The sequence below is a fragment of the Wasmannia auropunctata genome, unplaced genomic scaffold (genome assembly GCF_000956235.1).
Source record: "Wasmannia auropunctata unplaced genomic scaffold, wasmannia.A_1.0 LD336038.1, whole genome shotgun sequence".
Classification (NCBI taxonomy): domain Eukaryota; kingdom Metazoa; phylum Arthropoda; class Insecta; order Hymenoptera; family Formicidae; genus Wasmannia; species Wasmannia auropunctata.
Window position 1 is genome coordinate 834,606 of NW_012026852.1, and position 26,739 is coordinate 861,344.

Here is a 26,739-nt window from a genome sequence, read left to right on the forward strand (position 1 = left end):
CGTTCTTTCCGTGTACGAATGCTGTAAAATTCGCTAGAAGAATTCATCTAAAAATATATTAGATATGCCAATGCTGGAAAATTCGCTACAAAAATCTCTCTAAAAAAATGCGATTATCGGTAGCAGGAAAAGATTCTACCGCTTCTATCTAATGGCTTTATCTATTTCGATCGACTTATCGGAGCATATCGCATAACTATCACATATTAGCGGATCAGCGTCGCAGAAAAGCACACCAATGATAAGAATCGCGCGTCGGAAGGGCAATGACTCACGAAGCGGCAGACAAACGTGAAGCTGCAGGTTGTCCAGCTGGCACGTAAAATATCCGCACGTGTTCCCGTCAGGTGTACATGACAACGCGGGAATTCGTTCGTCGGAAAGCAAGAATTTAAACGTATAAAAATTTGCAGGACAATATTTTTGAAAAGAAAAATCTCAAGTAGCAAGGTGACGTCAAATGATATTTTAATAACGTCTTATTGACGTTAAAAACGTCATTAAGACATTATTAAAATGTTATTTGACGTCACCTTGCCACTTGGGATATTTTAGATGATAATCCCGCGATAAATTCATTGACGTACGCGGAAATTCGAGCGAATTGTTGCATTTAAGGCAATTTGCGAAAACGCAGATTATTATAATGGATCGTGACAGCGGCCCAAGAATACGCGAGCGGCGTTCCGTTCGTTACCGGTATGATTTATCGGGTGATTAGCGGAAGGAGGAGCAAGGTGATCAACTTAACGATCCACCGCGGTATACGGCGCGATTCCTTTCATGCCGTAACTTTGTGACTCACGCATCGTGTGAGACACTGGAGGCGAGTCATTATTCTCTTCGCATACAGCAGAGTGACCTTAACTGTCGCGCGCCTTTGTGCAAAATCGAATCTGCCGGTAGGCTCTTCGCGGCGCCTGCCACGCCAGGCTTTTCGCTCCAATCTGTGCAATCACATCGAAGCGCCGAGAGCTGTCAAAGAGACAATAACATGAAGTGCCGAGGATCTTGATTCACGTATAACTTTATTCAACTGTTACTTCGCTTCGTGAAATTCAATTTCACCGCGCGATTATTTTATTCCTCGCGCTACGTGACGAAGATGCGCTCGGCGCAGTCGAGTTTACGTGCCGCACGCTCGTTAAGAAGATATTTCGTTCGGGCGGAAATCTCATCGGCGGAAATTCTAGACTTTCGCTGCGCCGCCGCGGAGGATCGCTTTCAAAGATTCGCATGCCGCATTTGCGAGCCGAGAGAAATGAAGAAAGAGCCGGTCGCTTCCTACTCGAAAGTACTTCGCCGACGTGCATCAGCGACCTGCCTTAATGCAACGTGCATATGTAATAGCGATTAGTGCGTGCCGGGGGTACAATGACTCGGTAAACGGCGGACTGCACGCAACCGATGCATGCGATCTTCTCGAACGTGCATATATACGTTGCATGACAGCATACGCTAAAATAAAAAAAATATTATACTGATATGTGTGTATATACGTGTGTGTATTTTCTCGTATCATTTACGATATGACCGATAGCAGTAAAGCCGACGGTATTAAAAAAAAACCGTGCAGACACGCAGCAAAAACGATTTTGCTGAAAGATCTTAAAATTTAGCTAGATACAGACCTGCAAACAGTTTTATTGAATCATTAAAGTAAATATGTTAGAAACTCAATATTGATGAGTAATATTGCAAAAAATTTTAATATTCTAGCAGCAAGTTTAAGCGTCCAATATAATTATTTTAATTTTTGGCTCAATAAAATTTTTTCAGATCTGTATCCAACTTGAATTTTAGTATTCTTCAGCCAACTCGTTTCTTTCCGTGTATGCAGGTCGCGTTTTAAAGTAAAGAAGTCTGCACGAAGTCGAGACGTTGGAATCGTGAAAATTATTTATAAAAAAATAGTTCTATGAAGAGTTAATTTATTGAGTAATCCAGTAATTTTATTTACTTTATCTAATAATTTCATATCTAGTAATTTTATTTTATCTCCGAGATATTTCGTCTTATCAGAAGTAGCGCAATTTATGATAACACATTCGAGCGTTATGAAACGTTACTTTCAACTGTACAAACGTTAATTTACACACCAAGAAGATGGATTTTTGCAGTACTTCAATGCGACAATTGTTATAATAACAGCTCTGCGCTTTCCGCGATTACTGGTTTATTAGGAAAGCGGAAGAAATTCATCCGCGTGAATTAATTTCACTCGTAATGGTTGAAAGAGCATCCTTTTGCATTTCAACGTGGTACAATCGAAGCAACGTGCATGTGGGCTGCATTGTGCTCCAGACGCATTGTTCGTTTGACGCACGGATAACTAAACACAACTGACGTATTCAATTACATTATGCGCGTCTAATGTCATTCTTCGCACATATTCGAGCCAATATGAGGGACATTAATTTTAAAGGATACTTGTCTTATGTCGTTTGACTTTTATTTATCTTATTTTATCAATCTGTAAAACAGAGCTATCGATTTTACGATTTATAATTAGCCCGATGTTTCGTAATTATTTATACTCGTTCTGACCGACTTCTTCTTGATTTTCAGCAGTCGATTATCTTCTATTTAATAATGGTCCAAAACCCAATGGATTTTCTTCTTTAATAATAATTTCGGTGGCTTACTTTATAGTTTATAGTTTATATTATCTCGCTCAGTGACTTACCTTATGTTGGTCAGTATCTCGCCGATTTTCGGAAATCCAAACTCACAGAATGTTGATGTTTGAGATTATACAAGAGGAACATCGTAGACTAGGAAATTTTCATTTAAATAAATATACATATATTATAAAAGACAGAAATCAATGTTTAACAAAATATATAAGCATTAAGAGGATCCTAAATCCTAGATCAAACTCCAAAAATCCGCTGTTTTACCGACAATTTGTGAGTATGTATGCGTGCGATATTGATGTAGTAGTGTGTAGTGATGTGTCATGTTTATTACCACATCAATATATCTCACGCATACATATACACGAATTTGTAGGATACAAATGTACTTTTATTTAGACTTCTAAATTTGATTTTAACGACTCACCTATATTCATTTCTTTATTGTACATCTGGCTCTGCCTTCATTTCGAGCGTATAACCTGCCTAACTTTTTCACAAAGTAAACGTTTTGGCAAATTGATAGTATTTGTCGCCATGTTGAGGTTAAAATGGATAACGAAATCTGTAATTTCTTAATTTTTTCCTGCTTTTGGTACAAAATACACCAGAGCCAGATGCATTAGCATGTGTGTTTTAATCGTGAAAAAGGAAATTTTATTCTATGCAATTAATACGAAGTGTTTTGTATCCAACAAAAATGGTATTTTTGTCGATAAAACAGACGGCTTTAGCATCCTCTTAAATAATTTATTAAATAATTTATTAAATAATTCCAACTTCTATTTTGTGTTGCTTCTTCGTCCTTTTAATGCGTCCTAATTAGATCGCAGTGATGAAATCATAAAAATTAAAAAGATATCGAAGTACATACATACAAAATTTTAATGGGCGGTAAACATTTCTGTCGATTATGTTATTTTCAAAATTCGTTGACCAATTGGCCATCGATATGGCTTAAGCCATATGAATCAATAAAAATCGTAAAGTAAACAGATGCTCCAAAATGATCTGTAATAAATGATAACTTTTAAACATCTTGAAGACGTCTTTAACACGTAGAAAAATATTAAAAATGTTTTAAATAAAGATCGTTTATAAAAAAGAATGTTTTGAACAGAGAAATGTTTTATAAAAAGATATCTTTGAAATCTTTTTAGATGCATATTATGTTGTTTGAAAAAATTTTTTACTATCGGTTTGCTAATACCATCAAAGAGTATGTTATTAACCAGAGGCATGGACAAAATCTGTTTTATCAGTACTTAATAAGTGAATCAGCTACTGCTAGTAATATCGATTTCTAGTAGCCTACAGATGGTAGTAATAAGAATTCCTATTTACCGACAGATGGTGGTAATGAGGACTCATCGAATGTTAAAAAACAATTTTATTTTTCAAAAATTATTTACATGAGAATTATTAGTAAAATACAATACAATCACAGTTTCAATGGCTTGGTATAAACGCAAAAACAAGTGTTCGTGCAATGTCATAGCGAGAGTGATATTTGTCACGAGCTAGCCAGTTGATATTCCTGGGATTGTGTATCCTCAGTAGTTCTTTTCTTCTTTTTTAAGACTTTCATGTGTTTTGCGCCTTTCAAGTGGGCTTGCCATTGATGTTCCTCAACAAATACCCTCTCACATACCTAATATAAGAAAAGTGGTCTTTTATTTTGAGACTTGGAAGAGTTGGAAGTATTTGACACAATTTTGTTGAGAAGGTATTAACAAAGTTTGAATTGCACAACTCAATTTTCGATTATCTAAAATCTAAAATTTTACATAAATGAAACTAATTAAATCTTTGTTTTTATTAAAATATTTGTGGAATGTAATTTGTTGAGTGTAAAACAAAGCAAAAGGGCTTTTCACACACGAAGCTAATATTATAATTTATAAGAAAATATTATATTTAAACAATTATATATAGTGTATAGAATTTTATTACGATCGCATCAGAGAGTAAATCTGTTACGATCGCACTTTTATTATTACCTGGCAATAATGATATGTATTTGTACTTCTATCGGTGGTCTTTTGGTTTTCGAAATTCTCATTTAACGGCCGCAGTTCGGGCTTCGCGCCGTGCAGTATCGCGGAAACGATTGCCGCCGCAGGTTCTAAGACGCGACTGTCCCAGTTTGTCACGTCGGTGCAATCTAAAGAATAAACAGGGGGAACCTCGAAAAAAGCAAAGCGGTCGTATAATTCGTTACTTCACTCAATTTAGTTTACTTATGTATTTCGTGAGAAAAAAAAGAAAGAGATGATTTACACGTCGAAGATGAATTGAGTTATTTCGATCGAGCTGCTAATTAGAGTATGATACACGTATATCGTTAATGATGAGGCGAGGTAAATGAATTACCTGTCGATCACCGCGCCGAATCAGTCTGTTCATCACCCATTTATCTTGCCTCTTTGCGTATCTCCTAGTGACGCGCTTTAAATCATCGATTCCTTGTTGGAGTAATTTTTTCCCCTGCGTAAATTTAGTCAGATATCGATCTATGTCGCTTAATTACTAGTTATATGTCTCAAAACGTAAAACAGAGATGGTAAAATTTCTTTCCGTTCGCCGATTTCACTCGCAATAATTTTACTGTACAAAGCAGAATAATAAAAAAAAATTGTGCGCATGAGGATTTTATATAAAAAATTATATAATTAAATTATATTACGCGATATATTATATAATTAAAATTGCATAATATTAATATCAAACATTATTCGTGATGCGCGATTCAAACTGTAATTTGTCTGTCGTTATTTTTCAACTTTCGCCGAAATGCGAACGTATCTTCTGCATCCGCGCGCTCACCCCCGTTTTCATCCTCCCTTATAATTGCACCGGAGATACAATCTCGGCCGAGAGCCGTCTCGGGATCCGGACGGAGCCTTTGACAGGTCTCGCTGAATGGTTTTTGTCGCGATATTAAAATCGAAAGGGGCTCGTAAAAAGCCGCGACGTACAGTCGCGAGAGTACCGCGCCGTGAAAGGAGTAAAAATAAATACGACGTTGGAGGACCGCAGGCGGAGATATCGCGATACGACGACCACGAGGTAGATTACGTTGCGTAGAGCCGCGCGGTGCGTTTTAACGGCAGAAAAAAAGGCCCGGGGATCCCGAGCTGGAAACAGCTGCCGAGGCGAACGGCGGGATATCACGCGGCAACGCGGACCGTAGACTCCGCTCGACGAAGTCCCATCTCATCGCTCATTGCATGGCTTACCTTCTCGCTCGCGCGTTCCTCGTCAGGCAGTATGAGGTAAGTGTGAAACTCCTTGAAGCCGATAGTCTGGAAGATGCCTTTCGTGTAATCGGGTGACCTGGAATGTAAACATTCTCTCTTGGATCGCGCGCGTCTTTCATTTCCCGTCTCGTTCGACGGGGAGTCCTCGCATCTTCCCTTCATCCCTCTCTCCTTCTCCCTCTCTCCCCGCCCGTCCATCCGTCTTACTCGGAAGTGTCGCTGATGATCGATTAACCGAGATCCCCCCCGAGGATCCACAATCAGGATGCCCTGCACCTGGTGGAGTACCGAAATGCGATCGTGCAATCAGAGCAATTGAATGCGACGTTTTTGTCGACACTTTAAACGCAGACAGCCTTTTAAATTTCGGTCGCGCCTACAGTTCGTTTAGCCCTTTGAGGATCGGTGCTTTCTAACAAAGTAACTTGTGAAAAATATTACTTTCTAAGGGCTTTTGGAGTCGCTGAATCCAATTCAGACCTCAGAATTCGAAAATTCAAAATTATTTCTTAATATACATGTAACTTGTGATACTTATTGTTAGTACATAACTTAATAACTAACTTATTGTTAGTACGTAATAGTTTGTAAATGTATTTTTTTCCAGTCTGTTGCTAATAGTCAATTACTAACTGTTAACGTAGCGTTAATATGCTTCAAAAAGCGAAATTGAAAACTTGGTTTGCAATAAAAAAATCCCTAAAATGGAATTTTATGATAATCAAATTATCATATTATTTCTTTAATATTTGGTTCGTCATACGAAATCCACAATTTTGAATTTTTGAATTTTGAAGCCAGAATCGGATTCAGCGATCCTTGAAACCCCTAAAAACCGAGTTCCACGATAATCAAATTACTTTTTTAAAATTCGGTCGATGTTGTAGATCCGCAATTTTGAATTATCTATTTTTAATTTTAATTCTAATGAAGCATTAAATTACTCAACAGGCTGTTTCATGGAAATCGAGCGAGCAGTTTGCGAAATAAAAGAGGTGACCCTAAATGTTGATCTTCAAAAAATTAAGGAAAATATTTACAGTTTATTTATTTCGAACGACGAAATACCTAAGCTTTTACGTTATAAAAGAGAGAAAGAGAAAGAGAAGGAGGAGGGGAAAAAACACACTCAACACAAACACATACAGGAAGAAACATAAACTCTTTTAACAACAATGTAAAATAAAATTATATTATTTAGAGCAATGCATAAATAATTTTGCACCGTATAAAAATTGTTTTAAATAAAAAAGATATTCAATATTGATTAAATTAATCAGTAAATTTAGTCAAAATTCTTCCAAAAAAAACTTTCAATTATTATTTTCGTGCATAATTACATTGAATGATACTACAGTATTTCTTTTATTATCTCTCTCTCTCTCTCTCTCTCTCTCCCCCTCTCCCTCTTATATAACATTAGCAACTTTAATGAAACGGTATTTGGAGTCATGCTTGCAAATCAAAGAAAAGAAAAAAAATCTATAACGTCTAAAATTAAAAATTACAAAATTAGTCGGTTAATAGCGATAAACCATATATCGCTCAGATAACATTATACGCGAAGAGAATTTTAAGCTTCTTAGGATTTCGATAGCGTAACGAATTGCGTAACGCCACGCGTCGCATACAGCAGAGGAAGTGCAAAGATAACGCTGATAAGGATTTTTATTTGCAGACACGGTCATCACATATTGCAATTATGTATAACTTTGAAATGTGAGATATCATTCGAGGCTCGCGTGCGTATCTATGCGCGCGTCAAAAATTTCGCATCATTATCGCGCTGAGGACAGTGCGAATAATCGCTAATCGCTAATATGTAAAAGAGCCGAGGGATCGAGGCGAAATACGTCTCGGGATGTCGCGTCAGTAAAGTACCAAAACTGCACGATTCCAAACATATTAAAGTATAAGCCGTATGCGAGCCAACACAGGATGGTGTGTAATAATTTCTTTACAGTATCCAACCATACGTAAACTGCGCGCCGCGTACTTGTCGGTCACTTGAAACACAGATTTTATATTACATTGTTCATTACATGAGGCCGGAATAACTTATTTACTGATTTCGAAATGATTGATAAAATTATTTATTGATTCGGGGGAAGGAGATTCTTAGAGTTGCGTATAGCATCAAAGTGATTGAATCGTTACGGCGATTTAATTTATTACACGTTATTCCGGCCTCATGTAATGAACTGTGTTTCAAGACCGACAAGTACGCGGCGCGCAGTTTGCGTGTGATTGGATATTGTAAAGAAATTATTACACACCATCATCCTGTGTTGGCTCGCATACGCCATACGGCTTATACTTTTATATGTTTGATTTATTCTAATGTGATTTATTGATTGATTTAGTGATTACGAGATTTATTCTAATGTGAGCTTATATATTTAATTTGTTTGCACGATTCCAATTTTATTTCCTTACTGCGTAATATATATTGTAGAGTCATTTCGGGATAAAGAATCTGAAGAGCCATCTATCGTCATTCGACGAACTGGTTATCGAAAATTCCATGTCAATCAATGTCGCTTCACGAAAGATAGACATTCTCGTTCTCGAATTGAGACGTGAGTAACGCGTTTTTTAACATACAGGTGAACGCGATTACTGGTCGACAGACCGTCCCCCGTCTGAATGCGCGCCAGTCAAGGATCGCGGCGACACGGGCGCGCTTCGATTTCGCGCGAATCTTATCAGACGCGTCCGATTAGCAATCGCAGGGACGCGTATACACGGCCTCGCTCGGCGTAACGTAACGCCCGGTACTTACGTACTTGGGGCGGGAAAAAGCCGACGCTATCGCAGACACGACTCACTGATTTCGCACACGTGTCAATGCCAAATGCATGCTAGCGCGAAGGAAAGGGATCGGACCCGCGGCGCGCGGTGCGGCGCGGCGTGGCGACCGCGCGCGCGAGTTCCGTTCGGAACGCGCGAATTCTCAAGCGCGCGCGTTCGAGAGACGCGCCGATGTATCGCGAATATAAAGAAGCCAAGTCGGAGATAATTTATTCCTTTCGAACATTAAACATCGACGTTCCTTTCGACTGTCTCCCGTGTTGACACAGCGTATTCGCGGCTTCTGTGCTTTTTTCTCTTGTACTTTCTCGTACTTTGTATACGCAATTAGCAACTCGAACTTGCCTCCCGATAATAAATGTTAATAAACTTTTTGTGGCTTTTTAACAATCTCATTCATTTCCGTAACAACGTAAATAGGTATTAATTTGCTGAAAATATGGAAATAATTCTACAATAATAAAGAAAAAAAAGACAGGTAAATTAGACAAGGACACGGTACATAATAGAACACGATTTAACGGTAAGTGAAACATCGAGTTTTACATTCAACTACCATTTCCATCGTGATATTATCGCTTACCGTTTTAGCAACCGCATATTAATCGATTTGTCAATATTAAATGTGTGTTGTCATTCTTTCCACACAATATATCAAGATACATATATAATACGTTATCGGAGAAAGTAATGCTGTTCATTTTCAGATTGACGTTTTTTATTTATTTATTTATAAAATCTCGGTACAGCCGAGAAAAGTAACGAGAGGCTCGCTTTCCTATTCGTATAAGCTTCGTCGGCATTTTTGCTCGAAAACGAGCACAATATAATGATAATAATAAAGCGCTGATAATAGTCGTGATGATATTTAACGACGGGGACCACGGTGTGTCCGCAACTGGTAGCAGCAATGATAGTACTTGTAACGCCAGTAACAGCGCTAGAACTTGTGATTAAGATAACGACAGAGAGAGAAAGAGAGAGAGTGTCAGCAATCAGCGTCGCGCGCGCGCGCGCGCGCGAATACGTAACCGCTCTAAAATATTTTTACAACCTGTTGCCAGGCAGCCTATAATATGCCGCACGTCCGCGCCGGTGTTACATTTTCTCCATCGTGAAATGTAGAGTTATCGCGGGTTACCGCGAGAAAGAGAGAGAGAGAGAGAGAGAGAGAGAGAGAGAATCGGTCGCTATTGCCAGGATTTATGGTCTTCGCGAAACAGAATGCTATCTTTTCTCCTGTACGTGCACCTTCCTGCCTATTTTGACATCTATCGCGACCGAAGCGGTCGAATGCAAACGACAACGTGTCACAAACACAAAAAAATGACACACATGGAACGTGTCGCGAACACACCGTTAAAGTTTATCGACTAGATTTTTATATCACCGACTTTCATCTGCACGTTTTATGCGTATATATTATAGGATTTTGCAAAAGGTTTCAGCATATTTTTTCTTCTGCACCGTTAAATCTATTAGTGTCAAATTTAACCTTATTTAAGTTGCCGCTACTCTTACTTAATATATATTTTTCTTACTTAATATATATTTTTAACTAAAGCAATGGAGTTAAATAATTCAAAACAATTCAAATTTAACCCAAATTTGGGTTATTATAACAATTACATTGTTTTATTTAAAAGTAACTATATATTAAGTAGAAACAGTGGCCACTCAAATAGGGTTAAATTTGGCATTATATATATTTAACAGTGCAGAAGAAAAAAAAATACGCTGAAACCTTTCGCGAAAATTGTTTAATGTATGCGCATGAAACGTGCAGATGAAAGTCGGCGATACTACAATATAAAAATCCTGGTCGATAAACTTTCACCGATAGACTTTTAATTGAGGAGTTCAACCGAGAAGGAATTAAAAACATCGGTTACGCAACTTGCCAGACCGAACATTGATTTTGCAGTCTCCATCTCGCAAATTATTTCGCCGAATAATCGTCTTCTGAAATATAATTTTTCATACTTCGCGCGACGTATCTTTTTTTGTAAAAAAAAAAAAAAAAAATCAAATTTTTATTTTTAAGTCTATTTTCAAAATATAATTTTGACACGTCCTCCCGTAACACACTCTTTTTTTAAAGGAGCTTTTTATCCGTCCAATTTTGTCTCTTCTAATATTTTAAGACAGACGCAGATCGATGATAGGAAGACGAGGGTTTCTCCGCGCACTTGTCATACGTATTCATGCTTGACACATTCAATAATCTTCCGATCTTTCACTCCAAGGCCGATCGATTTACACTGATACTCTTGCCGCGGCAGCCACTTCTCGATAATGAGATTACGGGTGTTACATCGCGCCGCGATTACACCACTAATGGTATATCGTTGCAGGTTAACGGAGCGTAATACAATGGCGCTTTATCGTTTTCTAACATGCACGATCCGTCATTCAATGTACTATAATCCGTCCGTCCTTCTTCCAATCGCTGCTTACACGACTGCATCCCTCCTTTAATCGCTCCGGTTCGCGATTGCGATCGACGTGTATACCGGCCTGCTCGAACAGAACACGCTGCCCGTCTCGCGATTGCGGATTTGCGCGAATTAGAAAATCAAACCCCCCCAATCTTCGATCGCCGTTTACTCGCTGAGCGCGTATCTTCCTCGTTTCGATCGAAATTAATTAGGTACCTACGGTAAATTTATGCGCGATCGAATCGCAGTGCAGGAATCAGAGTAGTCGAGTACCGTAGAAAGTAGGGTTTTGATAAAGATATATCATCGGTTAGAGATTTCAATTAGAAAAAGTATACACACACACATACATCTCCTTAAGTAAATCTTTAAAGATTTATTGACATAACGTATGGATTACCGAATGATTGATACGATAGTCATCGGTGTATGTACACCGCGATACATCACGAGAAGTCCACGTGCCATTTTTATCGGAACGTTATCTACGCTGTCGGGAGTATACACTGTGTAATTGACAGACGAATCTGTAATATGCGCCGGGGGAAACATTTAATTTATATTTCCACGCAAACGGCAGACTCGATTTTGATTACCACTTTACCGCAATTTACCGAAGATCTAGCAAAGAGACATTTCTCTCTCTCTCTCTCTCTCTGAATTATTCAGCGGCTATGAGTATAGCTTCTGCAGAATATTATTTTTGCATCGATAAAGCATCAAGGGATAGTGTATACAGAATAAATATTTCCAAGAATGCGTTCGCTCCTGATTCGCCACCCGTCAGTTTCATGGCCGGAGTAAATCATGTTTATCGGGTGAATATCTCCGTGACCGGGCACTCTAAAATATATCTGGGTTCCCAATAATTGCGCGTAGTCGATAAAACCCGGCGATATGCCGCGTCACTTTTGAGTTACGCTCATCATTTACATTCCGATTTAATCGACGTCGATAATCAATTATATTATGTGTATCCGACGAAGGGCGTAAGATTAGGCTATCGAAGAGAATTAAAAAGGAATTAGAAAACAATCAATTATACATCTCGCTACACAAATCGAGGATTTATCTATTCATAGGGTTTATCTATTCCCTCCGGCGATCTTGCCTCACTTATCATTTCTAAGCTGAATTTATAGTGTAACTCGAATGTTATGCGATAAGGCGAGCGATAAGATGCTTGTCTCGAACACTTGACGAAATTGTGCCAACAATTTCGCTTTATCACGAAGATATTTCCGTTATTGCGTTGCAACAAATATCGATGCCCTATATATGTCCGGTAACTAAATGACACGAACTGGAGCCATCGCGTGGCCACTCCTGTCGCGTGTAGTCCGGCATTGTTCACGCGCGAGGAAGAAAAGGGAATTAATAGGCGTGTAACACGTGTAAATGCATCAGAAATTCATTTCTTCCTGCACGATAACATATAAAACGAGCAATTATCTGTTCCTCATACATTATGCAATGTGTAATATTAGAAAGATCGTCGGCGCATTTATTACTTCTTATTATTCTCGTATATAATTATCATCGGAGAAATTTTTATAATGAACGCCACTATTTAATCATTTTCAGTTTCTATTATCTAAATTAATGAATCGTCCATTACATGAATTATTATATAATATATCTAACAATAGAGAGAAAAAGAAGGTTAACTCGTCATCATAATAATTGATACTTTTAATTTGTTATAGACGAAAAGCGTCATGTCTAAGTCAGTTTGAACAACCGTGGCGATACTTTCGGTCCTTAATCGGGTCTCCAGTCGGCTCAACCCGACACCGTCTCGTCGACGTTGCACGTGCAGCGCAGCGACTGCAAAGTGCACACCGGGCGGCGTCGATTTGCATCGCCCGCGTCGCAGGCGGATGCACCGTCGCGCCGCGTGCACGTGTGTACGCTGCGCGCGCGCAGCAGCCGGTTAATAATTAGCGATAATGGTCGGGCGATATATTACGAGCGTCGATCGCGCGACGGGGCGCACCCCGTCCCGCGATAAGGATTTATCCGCCAGATGGAAAAATTGAGCGGACGCGGCGAGCGGATCGCGCAGGTGTGACGAGATGGAACGTGGAAGGAAGCCGCGAGCTCGCGGCTGTGACTGATAAGCTGATTGAACCCACCTATCTACGCTACATCCTCCCCGCTCCCCCCTCCCACGATTTCTACACATCGAGACTTCGCCCACAATCGCAGGCACCGATAAGAGGAACGTCGCGCACGCGATGCGGCGAACGCGACCGACCGCGCCTATGCCAGGCGCGGGAAAGGATCGCGAAGCGATTCGTTCCGACGCTCGGTCTCGCACGACTCTCCTCCCGGTCGTATACCGGTTAGGAGGAGCCGCGCGCGGCCAACTTTATTAACGGCCGAAACAAAAAGGGAAAATGACGTTTCGCGTGATGGGCTCTTTCGAAATAAACAGCCGAACGTTAAGTGCGCAAAATAAATGAGCTCCTCCGGGGAGCTCCCGCGAGGTTTCATTTCGCAGAGGCTCGACGCGTATATAAGCAGTAGTCGTGACGTGCGCTTTGTATATAACGCGATGTAACGCACACTCGTGATTACGTTTACAACGTGCGCTCTATAGCGATTTATATCGCTGCGCGGCTTGCCGAGCAGCAGCGATAGGGGCACTTTGCCGTCAAACGCGCGCGTGACGATATCAATTAATCATCTAATTAATTCCACCGCCGCGCGGAAAGGGAAGCCCGCTGCACCCACGGCAGCGGCGGCGGCTGCTCTGATACGATTGCCCGCATGCTACCTCGCTTACTTTCTTCCTCGTTATACGATTCTATCTGCGCCGTGTGCGCTGCAGATCACACGAGATGATCTAGGTTTCGCAATCTGCAGCGAATCGGTGCAGGCTGCTCGAGAGGCGGCTGGCGCTGCTCGTCCGCGCGAACCAGATGCGAGGGGAACGCGCGGTCCGGCAATAAACGCGAGCGTGACCGGTGCCCCTTCTTATTTGCACCGCACGACTTTCCCCGACTTATCACAATAGCGAAGATCTCCGGGCGAGCGAGAAGAGTTGCGCCGAATCGCGCGCGCCCGTAAAGCTGTCGCCTGTCCGGCTGGAAACGGCCGACAACAGATTCGATCATCGACTTGTTGATTTATTTCGAAAGTAGCGTGAACATTTGGAAGCGGCGCGCCGTGAAGCGGAGTTACGCAAAAGCAGGACTGATCTTGGCGTGAGAATCGAGGAAATTTGTGCAATTGTAAATCTCACCGCTGCTGCTTTTGCAAGCAGCGGAAATTAAACGACGAGTAATCCGTAAAATCCTTCTAAACCGTTAAATGGTAACCTACAGCCTTGTTCGTAAATATAAAGTACCCTAAATTTATTCCATTTTCTTGAAAAAAGCGGTAATAAAAGCCAAAGAATCGAGAATTAACAAAATAAAATTAATAAAAAAGTAAAACTGTTTTTTTTTATTTATTTTTCGTTACACTGTTAAATCTATAGTATCAAATTTAACTATTTTAAGTACCCTAAATTTATTCCATTTTCTTGGAAAAAGCGGTAATAAAAGTCAAAGGATCGAGAACTAACAAAATAAAATTGCTAAAAAAGTAAACTGTTTTTTTTTATATTTATTTTTCGTTACACTACTACTATTATATGTATCAAATTTAACTATTTCAGTCGCCACTGCTCCTACTTGATATACATATATTTTTAAATAAACAATGGAATTTAACCCAAATTTCAGTTAATTTTGAACTTTTTATTTTAAATTATTTAACTCCATTGTTTTAGTTGAAAATAACTATTTATTAAGTAGGAGCAGTGGCGACTTAAATATGGTTAAATTTGACACTATATAGATTTAACAGTGTAGATTTATAACATTTACGTCAATTTGTGGGAGTATTTAATAATAAATAACAATATTTCTTACAACTCGTATTAGTGATACGTAGAATACTTTGAAACACAGTGAATGACACAGATCAAAAATTTTTAATGATCTCAGGCTTAGTGTTCGATAGATTCGGGATAAAATGCTTAATTTGACAGTGTGACACTATAAGTCTGAGATCGTTAAAAATTTTTGACCTCTGTCATTCACTGTGTTTCAAAGTATTCTATGTATTACTAATATTGTAAGAAATTATTATTATTTATTATAAAATTAATTTAAAAACATTTGATTAATTTAATTAATTTTAAAAAATAGTTTATTAATTAACTACACTGCGGATCAACAAATTATTAGGCTCGATTCGGGATAAAACGCTTAATCTGGTAGTGTGTTCCGATTGCGGGTGATCGGAGACACCCTGTATTTATTGCGGTTTCTAGGAAGATCATCATCACCGAAATTAAAACTTGATTCTGTGATATTCCTGTAATATTAGAAGCTAATTTTCGTGAATCTTGTTAAAATATGTAAATAGGTCGGAAATCAATCTTCCATCTATTCTACCTAAAGTCATCGCGTTTCAAACGCGGAACTAGGCCACTTAGAAATTAATCTCATCCGCTACGTCAAACATTTTCGAAATTCCGAAAGGCGGGGAAACGAATTGAGAACGGTCAATCAATCATCGCACGGTCGACAAACCTCGCGCGGATATTATCGCGTGCCGTAATAACAACGGGTTTCTTTCGCGCGCTGCTCCACCTCGGTAGCGAAGGTAGCGCATAGCGAGCGATAAGCAAAATATTTCGCGACCGCCATCGGATTCTCGCGGAATTCGATGACGCGGTTGTAAATATTGCTGGCCGGATCTCTTTCTCTCTCGCGCGGCATGAAACACGGCAAATAAACCGAAGATCGCGGCCTGCGACCAACCGCAGAGTTCCGTGATTTAATGTGTTGCCTTTGCTTGCGTGCGTGCAACTTTAAATTACTCGGTTAAATAACAAAACTTGACGAGTTTTTGTGGATGTGTGTGTATTTGCATGTGTATGTGTGTATACATGTAAAATGTACAACGCTCCAATATTTTTCCGTAATATTAATTAACGTTACTGTACGCGCGAAAAGCTATCCGACGTTGAATAACAATTATATCGTTATAATTAAATTGGCAATTAATATCAATCTAATTGAATTATCACTTTGAATGACTTTTCTCTTTTATTACATAAACGGTATTGTATCATCTTGATAAAAAAAATGTACATATATATATAAAGAAAAGGATGTGGAAGATTTAATTTGTATATACATATAATAAGCATAAATGCGCGATACGTCGCAAAAATGTGCAACTATATGTATAATGTGACACGATGCGCAAAGTGGTAACGTTATACTATCGCGCGATATGCGTTACTTCTCATTCCTTCCTGGGAAAAGACAACGTCAGGTTTTATGCACCAAGCATATAAGCTGGATTAAAGGATAAATGAAAATTGCGAACAGACTCTCTGAGAAAGAGAGAGATTAGGCCATATTTTTACTTCATTTTTATCGATAAATACGCTTTTAAATGCGCATTTAGCATATAGTTTGTGTTATATATATAACAGAATCTCAAAAATTTATTATTAAGATACACACACACACAGTGTCCTGTAAAGAGTGTAATAACGTTTAAGAGTGGATTGCCGAGATCATTTTAAGATAAAAATCCAACTACTAAAATATCGAGATTATAATAGTTTTTAAATTATAAACATTTAAAGTTAGCGAATTAGAATGTTTAAAATTAGCACGTCAGGCAATACGTAAGGTATTAAAGGCGAAAGCTAACTATCGCTCTACTTGTTAATATCGATAAAGATTAGAAGTATAAAGATAAGATTGCTTTTAATGATATTTGTAATTCAAAAATTATTATAGTCTCGATATTTTAATATTATAGGATTTCCATCTCAAAATGATCTCAGGAATCTCTTCTGACAATCTGTATTATTAAATATATATAAATGTATATATTTAATATCAATATAATCAATTAAAATTAATGAATGCATTTATTCATAAAAATGAAGTATATGAATACGAACTATTATTATGTCTCTCTCAGTTGATTTAGATCGAAGAAATCCTCTCCCTTCTAATACGTATTCCAAATCCTATTCTGCCATTTCGCGTATCGTGTGCCACGGCATTCATTTATTTTTGCAAACGCTTGTGCAAACAATTTTAAGTCTCCAGACCGCTGGACCATAAGAATACCGCGCGACTTTTTGCGCGTACCTACACCGCGAACAGTTACACGTAAACGCGAAGTTATAACTAATGTCTTTTCTGATCGCCCGCGACTTCTTACCGACTTCTCCGAGGTTTGCGGTCGAGGAAGTCCCGTCGATTTTCTCCCGCGACTGAACTTCTGCCACGCTATTATTTATCACCCGTGGCGCGCCGTCGCTGTACGAAAAGAGATCGCGATAAAATAATTAGTTTCCAAACCGCACTTTCTTCGCGGATCCGTCCGCAATCGAAAGGCGCGCGATATCTTCTCTCCACACCTCCCTATCTCTCTCTCGTCCGTATATTGTACTCTCCCCATGATTCACCACCTGTCACATCTGGATCGATAACTCGTTCGTAATAAAATAATTTACAATCGCCGCTTCTACCGTCTATACGCTCTATCACTCCCGCGTCGTCAGTGTGTCTGCAATCGATAATCCCGTTCTCCATACTTCGTACTTTGAACATACATCCATCGCGTATACTGTTTATAAATCTATAGTGTTAAACTGAACCCAATTTAAGTCACTCACTCACTGCTCCTATACTTAATAAATAGTTATTTTTTACTAAAACAATGGAGTTAAATAATTATTTTATTTAAAAATAACTATTTATTAAGTAGGAGCAGTGGCGACTTAAATAAGGTTCAATTTGGTCACTATATAGATTTAACAGTGTATACGTTTGCGATTCGACGCTCAAATCGAGCCACTTGAACTGCTCGCCTTTCATAAACGCGAAAATGTTTAATTTTGGTATTCTCGAAATTTGTCTCTCCCTTTCTCGCTCGTTCGTCCCGTGCGGACCAAACTGTAATTTTTCCGTCAAGCACATTCGCCTGAGTCGAGCTCGGGGTCGCGTATTTACCTTCGAGTAGAGTCACGGTATTTGCACACGAGAGGTACGCGCGTCCCAACATCAGTCACGTCGCTATAATTACGCCTTTCAATTACCACTGCTCGTCGAGTAATTAGCATTCTGTGCTATCGCGTAGTCTCTCCCCCCCACCTCTCCTCCCGTTTCCGCGAAAATCCGGAGTCGGTTCGGCCTTGTGGGAAAAACCGCGTCTCTCAGTCCTTTTAACCGCCGTCTTTCCTACGAGAAGGGACTGGAGGGGCAGAGGGAAAAGGAAGGCCGGCAGCTCATTAGACGGTGATTAATTTTCGGCCCGACGCCGCGCGCGCACGTAATCGCGCGCCCCAGCATGCTTTTCCTCGTGGCTGGCTACTTCCTTTATTTTCGCACCGACATCCGGCCGCATTACGCCCGCGATTTCCGGAAGGCTGCAGGGAAGGCGAAGCGGTGAATGACTAACAGGAGGGGGAAGCCCCATTCACTAAGCGTATCTGCATTAACGCGAGTAATATGGTCTCGACTGGTATACGTGCCTACACGACCCGCGAATTCGATGACACGCGTGTCGCATTTGTCAAGATGCATCCGCGGTGGAAGTGAAAAAAATTTACTCTCTCAATCGTCGAGTGTAACCGTAACGGGAAGAGCCGATGTGTCGCCGGAAAAGGCAACGTCGACGCCGCTTTCAAAACAGATTACACGATACAAAGCCCTTTCTAATCTTTCCACGGCTGGCAGCCACTTCTTCATTCGATATTTCAACTGACACTCGAGTAGGTACCTTACGTACATTTACATCGCGACGTGCCTCAATGGGCTTTCCTCTAAGAAATATTAAATTGAAATTCAAGTGTATTGAAGGGGCTATTATAAGTAATTGAAATAGAGACGTAATTAATTTTTATGAAAATAAGCACGAATTTAAAATCCATTGTCTTGGAATTATATTTTTCTTTATACAATTTAAAGTATCAGCTATATATTAATATTTTTCTTACTTGTGTGAAATATAAGAATTTAGGAAAAATTTTATTCTTGTTTCCTTATATTGACGCAAATTGGTAATCTGGGTTTTTCGTTATTCAGTATTACGAAGAAGTAACGCATCTTTGGCTTCTAATGATTTGACTCATGCACGTTACATTATACATAAGAAGAATACACGGGGTATCCCCTACTAGATCTCCTAATCTTTCAATTCATAGATTTCTCAATCAATTCAGTTACTCTAGCCGTTTAATAAAACATATATTCGTTATTGTTTGCAATTGTTTGTAATTAATATTTAAATATCAACTTACTCGTGTTTGAATCAAATGAACTCGTTCGAGCAAACACTGAAGTAACTTATGTTCAATAATTAATTTCGCATAAATTCTGCTTTAACAAAAATTTTCAATTTTTACATTATGAAGATTTATAGCGCAAAACTCTTGCGTGCGGGAGCCAAGATTATCTGTACATAAATCGCGGCAGGAAATTACATTTAGAACGTTGTTAATGAATTTTATCGATATCTCCGAGGCCAAAGAGACGTTCGAAATTATCTCGATGATAAACGGCGCATTAAGACGGACAGGATCGTGTGTGTGTCGGGAGATGTGCACCGAGAGATTTTATGTATCGCGGTGGGATCAAGATAAGCGGCTACAACTGTGTGTATATTGATCCACTCGTTATCCTTGACGCACTCCCATTTACATTCTCCGCGCTTGCAATAAGGAAACTTTTATTGTATCCGCAACGAAGTTCCCTCAGAAGCATGCTAATTGGGACACTGATTGGAATCAGTGAGATGCCGCATCAACTCAACGTATACGTTCCGCGCGAGCGCAGCGTTAGCAACAATTACTTAATCGTCGAGCTTAGGATTTCCACATCACGAATTTGATATGCGCGTTTAATTCGTGTAATTTTTATACTTAAATCGAGAAACTCTCCTTCTCTCATGCACAAACATGCTTATAATCCAAATTGTTTACAAATATTTAAATATCTGCTTTATAATAAGCATCCATTAACATAAAAAAAGATGAATTATGAATTAAATTATCAGCTGAAAACAAATTCTGTAAACACGTTCTCTGCGATTATGACACGTGTCGGCTTTTTAGATATCAAAACAAATAAATGAGGAGCGCTTTTTGCAGTCGGGACTGGCTTTTAATAATATTCCTACGCGAATTTATATATAACATCTTTTAGTTCCGCTGACTGCGCGCGTCGATTAAATTGCCGGTCTTGAAAGAAGGCTGTACTTCTCGTTTAAAGACTCACACATGTCGGTCTAGTTTCTAGTTTCACTTATTGTTGCTTAAATATCGATCCGAAGTATTATCTGCATGCGTATACGATCGAAAATTGCGGAGCGGATTGAGCGGAAAAGGGAAGAGAAAAACACACGGAAAAAACAATTTTGTTGAATCCAGATCTGAAAATAACTTTTGTTCAATAGTCAAAATTATTTTGTGCGAAAGTCAAAATGATTGCTAGAATATCAAAACGTTTTATAGCAATACTTATCAGTTTTAACATTCCAATAATTATTTTGATGATTCAATAAAAAATTATTTTCAGGTCTGTTTTTAGCAAAATTTTTAGGTCTTTCAACAAAATCGTTCTTTCCGTGCACGGCGCGGCGAGCAAGGAGAGCAAATCCTTGAACTTGCATCGAATTCCGCGTGATGCAACTCGGGAGAGTATATATGCTAAGAGGCGCTCACTCACGTGTTGGACTTAATCCGTTGCTCGTTGTATCTGCGATGAAAGTCGAGTAGTTCCTGCACCAAACCGGCCTCCATCATGCCGTCGACCCTGTCGTTCAGTCTGTTGTCGAGGACCTTCTGTAACAGAAAAAAAGAAAGTTTCGGGGATATAAGGAGAGTCACCCTTATTAATTAAGCATGACGACGTCGGCGAGATATCGCCCGTTAAGAAGCCGTTCGGCTCGGCCGCGTTTCCTCTATATAGTTTCGAGCGTGTTACAGCTACGACTATCGGAACTATACTCCCGCGGGCATTAAGTGTTCTATCGTACGACGGCGCGGGATTCTTTTTCACGTACCGAATTTATAATAAATAACCGTTTTAACGAGCGGCTTTGCCGCGCACCGGGAGCGTAAATGCGAGGCGAGCCGCGCGCGAGGAGCACGCGAGTAACGCGCCGCGATCGTTATATATACGTACATATCAGACCCAGTAAAAGTACGATCGTTTTTTTAGCGTTACGGATTAAGCGCGCCGCACGACATGTGAACGGGAGTTTCAAAATTTACAGCTCGAGACAAACCGGCGGAGATATCAGGCGTATCATATAAGTGGAACGTCGAAGCGCAAAAATGTGCCCCGGTATTTCGTATATTACACCTATACATATATACCTATGCACGTTCCATCCGATCGGACAAGACACGAATCGGAATCGTATCGATGACTGTCGCTGATCGTTACGATCACGACATCGTCAAGGAGAAGAAAAAACGGATCGATATGTAGGCTCAATACCAAGGACGGTCCTTGGTATCGATCAACCGTTCAACGACACCGGCGAGGGAATAACGCGCGCGGCTCCCGTTCCGTTAGACGGACGGGAGGGCGGGGGAAGGGTGGGGCAGGGAATTCCGGTGGCCTTGGTGGCCATCCAACGTGTTTTGCAATTGTTCGTCGTCTACATGACCTCGCTAATGGCGAAAGCGCGTTAGAAGGTGACGTGTCCTCGAGCCCGGCTGATGTCGCGGGGATTACTCGACAGCTGGCCGTGCGTGTCGCGCTGGGCGCTTTCCGAGCCCGGACGATACATCAAACACCGACGTGGGTCGTATACGCGATTCACGAGGCGAACGTAGACTTTGTACTGTCCTGTTCACCGGCGGCTCACGCGCCTGTTCCGCGATGCACGGGGTGTCGCGTTGAAAGCGATCGCGGTATGTAACGATATACACCTGTGCCCGCCCGCGATGGTGGACGGGGAAAGCGTCGTTAATGTTACAATCGCGCATGTTTATTTCTAATCGTCTAATCGAGTAAATAAACATATCTCTCGGAATTCACGGGGCGATCCGGTGCGAATCCAGGAGCGTACGAAGATGCAGGTGAACGCACGTATGCAGGCACGCCCGCGCGCGCGCGACGGCGCAAGATTCAATGTCAAACGCGGGAGGGAGGAGAGAGGGATTGTCCGCGGATCTGCGGTTTAATTATCTAACACGCCGCGAAAGATTGGAAGACGTAAGCGTGTAACACGAAGTCACATCAGAGGAGGCTCCGTCAACCGCGCGAACTCGCCGGGTTCTAATTGTTACACGCGCCGCGGTAGTCGCGGTGGCACGAGAGAGCGAGAGGTTTAATAATAAAATTATCGCTTCCAATTTTGGCTTCCTGTTCCTGCGGATTTTCGCGGTGCTCCAAAAGACCTTGGTCAATGCCCGAGTCGAGGCCGCGGGCAGGCATCCTACGGAGCGTAAAGTTTAAATTAATTAAATTCAGCTTTGAGCAATCCTTGTACCACCAATGATAAAGTGATACTGATAAACGCTGATAAATAATAATAAGCGCCCGGCACCGAGCCGCCGATTAAGTAATGGAAAGCACAGCGAAATAAATCAAATAAAATACTGGAGTGTAGTCGCGCCGGTAGCACAAAAGAACCGAGGTAGACTCGCTGTCGTCGCGCTGACACAATTGCGAACGCTCGGTCAATTCAATATTTCGCTTGGTGAGCAAATCTTCGCGGTATTCGCGATACCGCGCGCGCGCGCGCGAACCGTGAGTTCGAGCTCTAATCGAACCGGGTCCAAAATTAGAACTGTGCGCGCATTAGAAAGCAATGCCGGATGGCGAAGGTTTGGTTAAAGATATCACCGGTGACAAACAAAGAATAGAGAGAGTGTGTGTGTGTGTGTGTGTGTGTGTGTGTGTGTGTGTGTGTGTGTGTGTGTGTGTGTGTGCTACAGTTATTTCCTTTAGCATTTATTTTAGCTAGATAAAATTTGTTCACATAACACGGAATAGCCTTGCTTGACAGCTGTCAAAATACACGATCTCCTCGCTAGCAGTTACTGCAATATATGAAATAAGTAAAACAAAAGAACCAATCAGCGAAAGAGTGGTAAACCTTTTACATGTATCTTTGGGAGAGTAGTTATATATATGTATATATGTGTGTGTGTGTTCTCTGTTAATTATGGAAATTAATTTACCTGATTTACGTTAAAATAATTCAATTTATACCGAAGTCATACTTACATGCTATCAGAACCCCGTCCACTTTTGCAAATGCAATTGTCACAAACGTTGGAGTCTTCCTGACGAAGAGTTTGGTTGATCTCATAATTCCGATCGTTGATGTAACACAGATTCTTAGATCTCCTACTTATATGGTCACAGATGTATCTTATCGGGCACTTTGCGTACTGATCACTTGTCAATTTTATGTACATCGGCGTGCAACCGAGGTCATTGTAATACGCCCGGGCATGTTTGGTTAACTTTACGAAAAAGAAAATATGAAAAAGTTTGTAAAAAAAAGAACACGTTTTAAACGAGTAGAATTGATTCTGTCTCAATCGATTACAAGTTATATACGGTTTTAAATCTGCCGGTGTGATGTCTGACTAATTTTAGATTGAATTGTTATATTCTGAGAACAGTTAAAACATTATGACTCAAACGACAAAAAAATGAGATATTGGTTTTCCTTTGCGATTTACCTCGACTAACCGTGACAACGGCGGCGACGAACGTCAAGTAGACGCACACTCGAATCATTTCTGTTATCGAACGCACGCAAGTTCATCGACTGTGGTGCTCGCGTTATTACTTGTACACTGTTATCCCCGATAAGAGATGCGAAGGCGAAAAGGACATATGTAAGAAGTATAAAAAAAAATATGAGAGAGGAATTATAACTAAAGAATACGTACAAAAACGTTATACAATCTACATAAGCATTCATTTTTATAAATGTTTGACCAACATAACGACAACTGAAAGATATCTCAATCTATAAAAATCTATAGTTTCAAAACCTTTTATTTAGCACAATTGAGCGTTAAATATTTGTCACAACAAAATTGTTGCCATAATTATTATGGCATCATTTATGAAGAATTAATAATCTTCAGTGTCTTAATTACATCAACGCGCGACGGTTTGTAGGCAATCCTATTCAAAATTGTTTATTAATTTAATTTGTTTAAGAGTAATACGTACTGAAAGTCGTTTTTCCTTTTGAACAACGATATGCATTGTTTAAATAAAAAAAGGAATCCTACGTATAAATTATGCTATGATTTGTGTGTATTTTAATCTAAATTTTTTATCTTTATTTTGAAAATAATTTTATGTGTGATAATTACGCACATACATAAGCACATTGCAATACTATTATATTAGAATCGAACTTTAAGATTTCAGCTGTCCTTATAAGACGTTGTAACACTTGTTTTCTATGTTAATAGAAAACGCGCATAATTCCGCGAACTTGCAATAACAAGTCAATATTTTATGAAAACTTGTCAATAGATTATTCTTTTGCATATCGTCGCCTATAAATCTCGCGTAAAAAGCGTTGTCAATTAATTCTCGACGAAAAATTAATTAATCGATAGCTAGACAATTTTTATACGTACAAGAAATTGTTACGTATGTTATATTTACATCGATAATTATAATTGCAATAATATGTGCAAGAGATAACTGCAAGAGATAGTTGTCAAGACTAGCCGCACAATTCGTATAATCTTCGTGTGTAAAACGCATATACGTCAGTCATGCGAAATAATATTTCTACGAGACGTACATTCGGATGAGATGTACTTAATATATCGCGACTACTAGGAACAGTTAGTGCGATCTTGAATTGTGTTGCAAGTTGAGGACTATTTCTCAGCAAAGCAATATACATTCTTATTACGTAACGAATATTCCAGTATTCTTATAAAAATTTCTGCAAATTTTATTGATACTCGTATTCATACATCATTTGCATTTATTTATTGATTTTATTGTGCTGTTATACATTTATTTATTTGAAGTATTTGCGCTTGAAAAATTAAATCTTTTAATCATAAATTTAACGTAATTATCCAAAAATAAATTATTATGCTTTTAGATTAATAGATTTTTTATTTCAATAAACGTAACTTTGTTTGCATCTCGGTACGTACGATGAAAAAACATGTTTTTTTTTATTTTTAGCCAAACTGTTTGCAGACGTTCTGCAAATGCAAATGTTTTCGCGCGATTGATTTATAGGTAATTAATCATGTGAAATCTTGGAAAATAATCGGAGAAAAAAAGTTCCATATATAATTATGTATAATTATATGCAAAATATATCCATATATGTTTCTTTCCTTTGTAAAATTATTCTTTAATACAAAATTGATAATAATAAGAAGGAAACATAACAAATAATTAAAAGAATAATTTTTACATTGATTTCTTTTACAAAAAATAAAGTTTGAAGAAATGAGAAAAATTGCTCATATATAATCATATATAAGTGATTAAAAATATACATATATAATTATATATGAACAATTTTTCTTATTTCTTCAAACTTGATTTTTTGTAAAAAAAATAACAATTATTCTTTTAATTATTTTTTATGTTTCCTTCTTATTATTATCAATTTTGTATTAAAGAATAATTTTACAAAGAAAAGAAACATATATGGACATATTTTGCATATAGTTATATATAATTATATATGGAACTTTTTTCCCGGGAAATAATTTATCTTTCACAACGGTTTAAAATAAAGCTTGTATATATCCAATTATGTAAGTTACATAATTACGAAGATGACATTAATCCTTCCGTCGGGGAATATGCAGTATACTTCAAATGAATCGTGGATTATCTGAATCGTATATCGCGATATCTTCAATATATTATCATTTTGCTGGTAAGCACTGACTGGGACAAGAATTAACGGCGCAAACGTGATCTCGCATACGCTAAGATAATAATTAATCGCGAAGAAACGTGCGAAATCGAATGAACGTGTCAAATGAATTATAGTTAAAATAATTTTACGATAAAACGTCGCCGGCGTGTTCGCTCTCGGCTATTTCACCTTAGCGAAGTATTTATTCGAGCATGCGGCGCACTGGTGGCGCTCTAAATAAGTCACTGAGTACAAATTAGGAAAGGCAACGGACATCACAGACGGAAGTTTCCCCGGGTTTTCGAAAGGATGATCCACCCACGCGGAGGATCACGGGATATTAATTCTCCATTCGAAGCGACACTCGAGAGACGTAACGCCGTTAAACGCGTTACCGTGTCAGCCGTATGGTACCGCGTAAATCACACAGGGCGGGCGTACTCGCAGAGCCAGCTCATAACTGCGAATTTACTACACGTTGCCCCGCCAGTACGTTATACCCGTTACCTCGGACCCCGAATGTTCGCCATTACACCCGGTTACAGCGGGTTGGCCGATGTAAGCCGAATAAGTTCGCCCGCTTGGGAAACTGATTTATCGCGTTCGAGGGATTGGGTCATTAGTCTTATCCCCGTAACTAATGACTCAATCTCGGTCGTCGTCCCCCCCCCCCCC

General features: G+C 39.4%; 1 protein-coding gene across 1 annotated transcript in view; it reads right to left on the minus strand.

Moving 5' to 3' along the window:
• Nucleotides 1-4,011: 4,011 nt before the first annotated feature.
• LOC105452114 (tRNA dimethylallyltransferase, mitochondrial-like) overlaps nt 4,012-26,739 on the minus strand; it is a 43,956-nt gene continuing 21,228 nt past the window's right edge. The window contains exons 3-7 of the mRNA XM_011692969.1: nt 20,901-21,016; nt 5,876-5,972; nt 5,010-5,123; nt 4,637-4,822; nt 4,012-4,287 (exon numbers count right to left, since the gene is read on the minus strand). Of these exons, the coding sequence (XP_011691271.1) occupies nt 4,150-4,287; nt 4,637-4,822; nt 5,010-5,123; nt 5,876-5,972; nt 20,901-21,016 (651 nt within the window). The 3' untranslated portion in view covers nt 4,012-4,149. The remainder of the gene's footprint in view (nt 4,288-4,636; nt 4,823-5,009; nt 5,124-5,875; nt 5,973-20,900; nt 21,017-26,739) is intronic.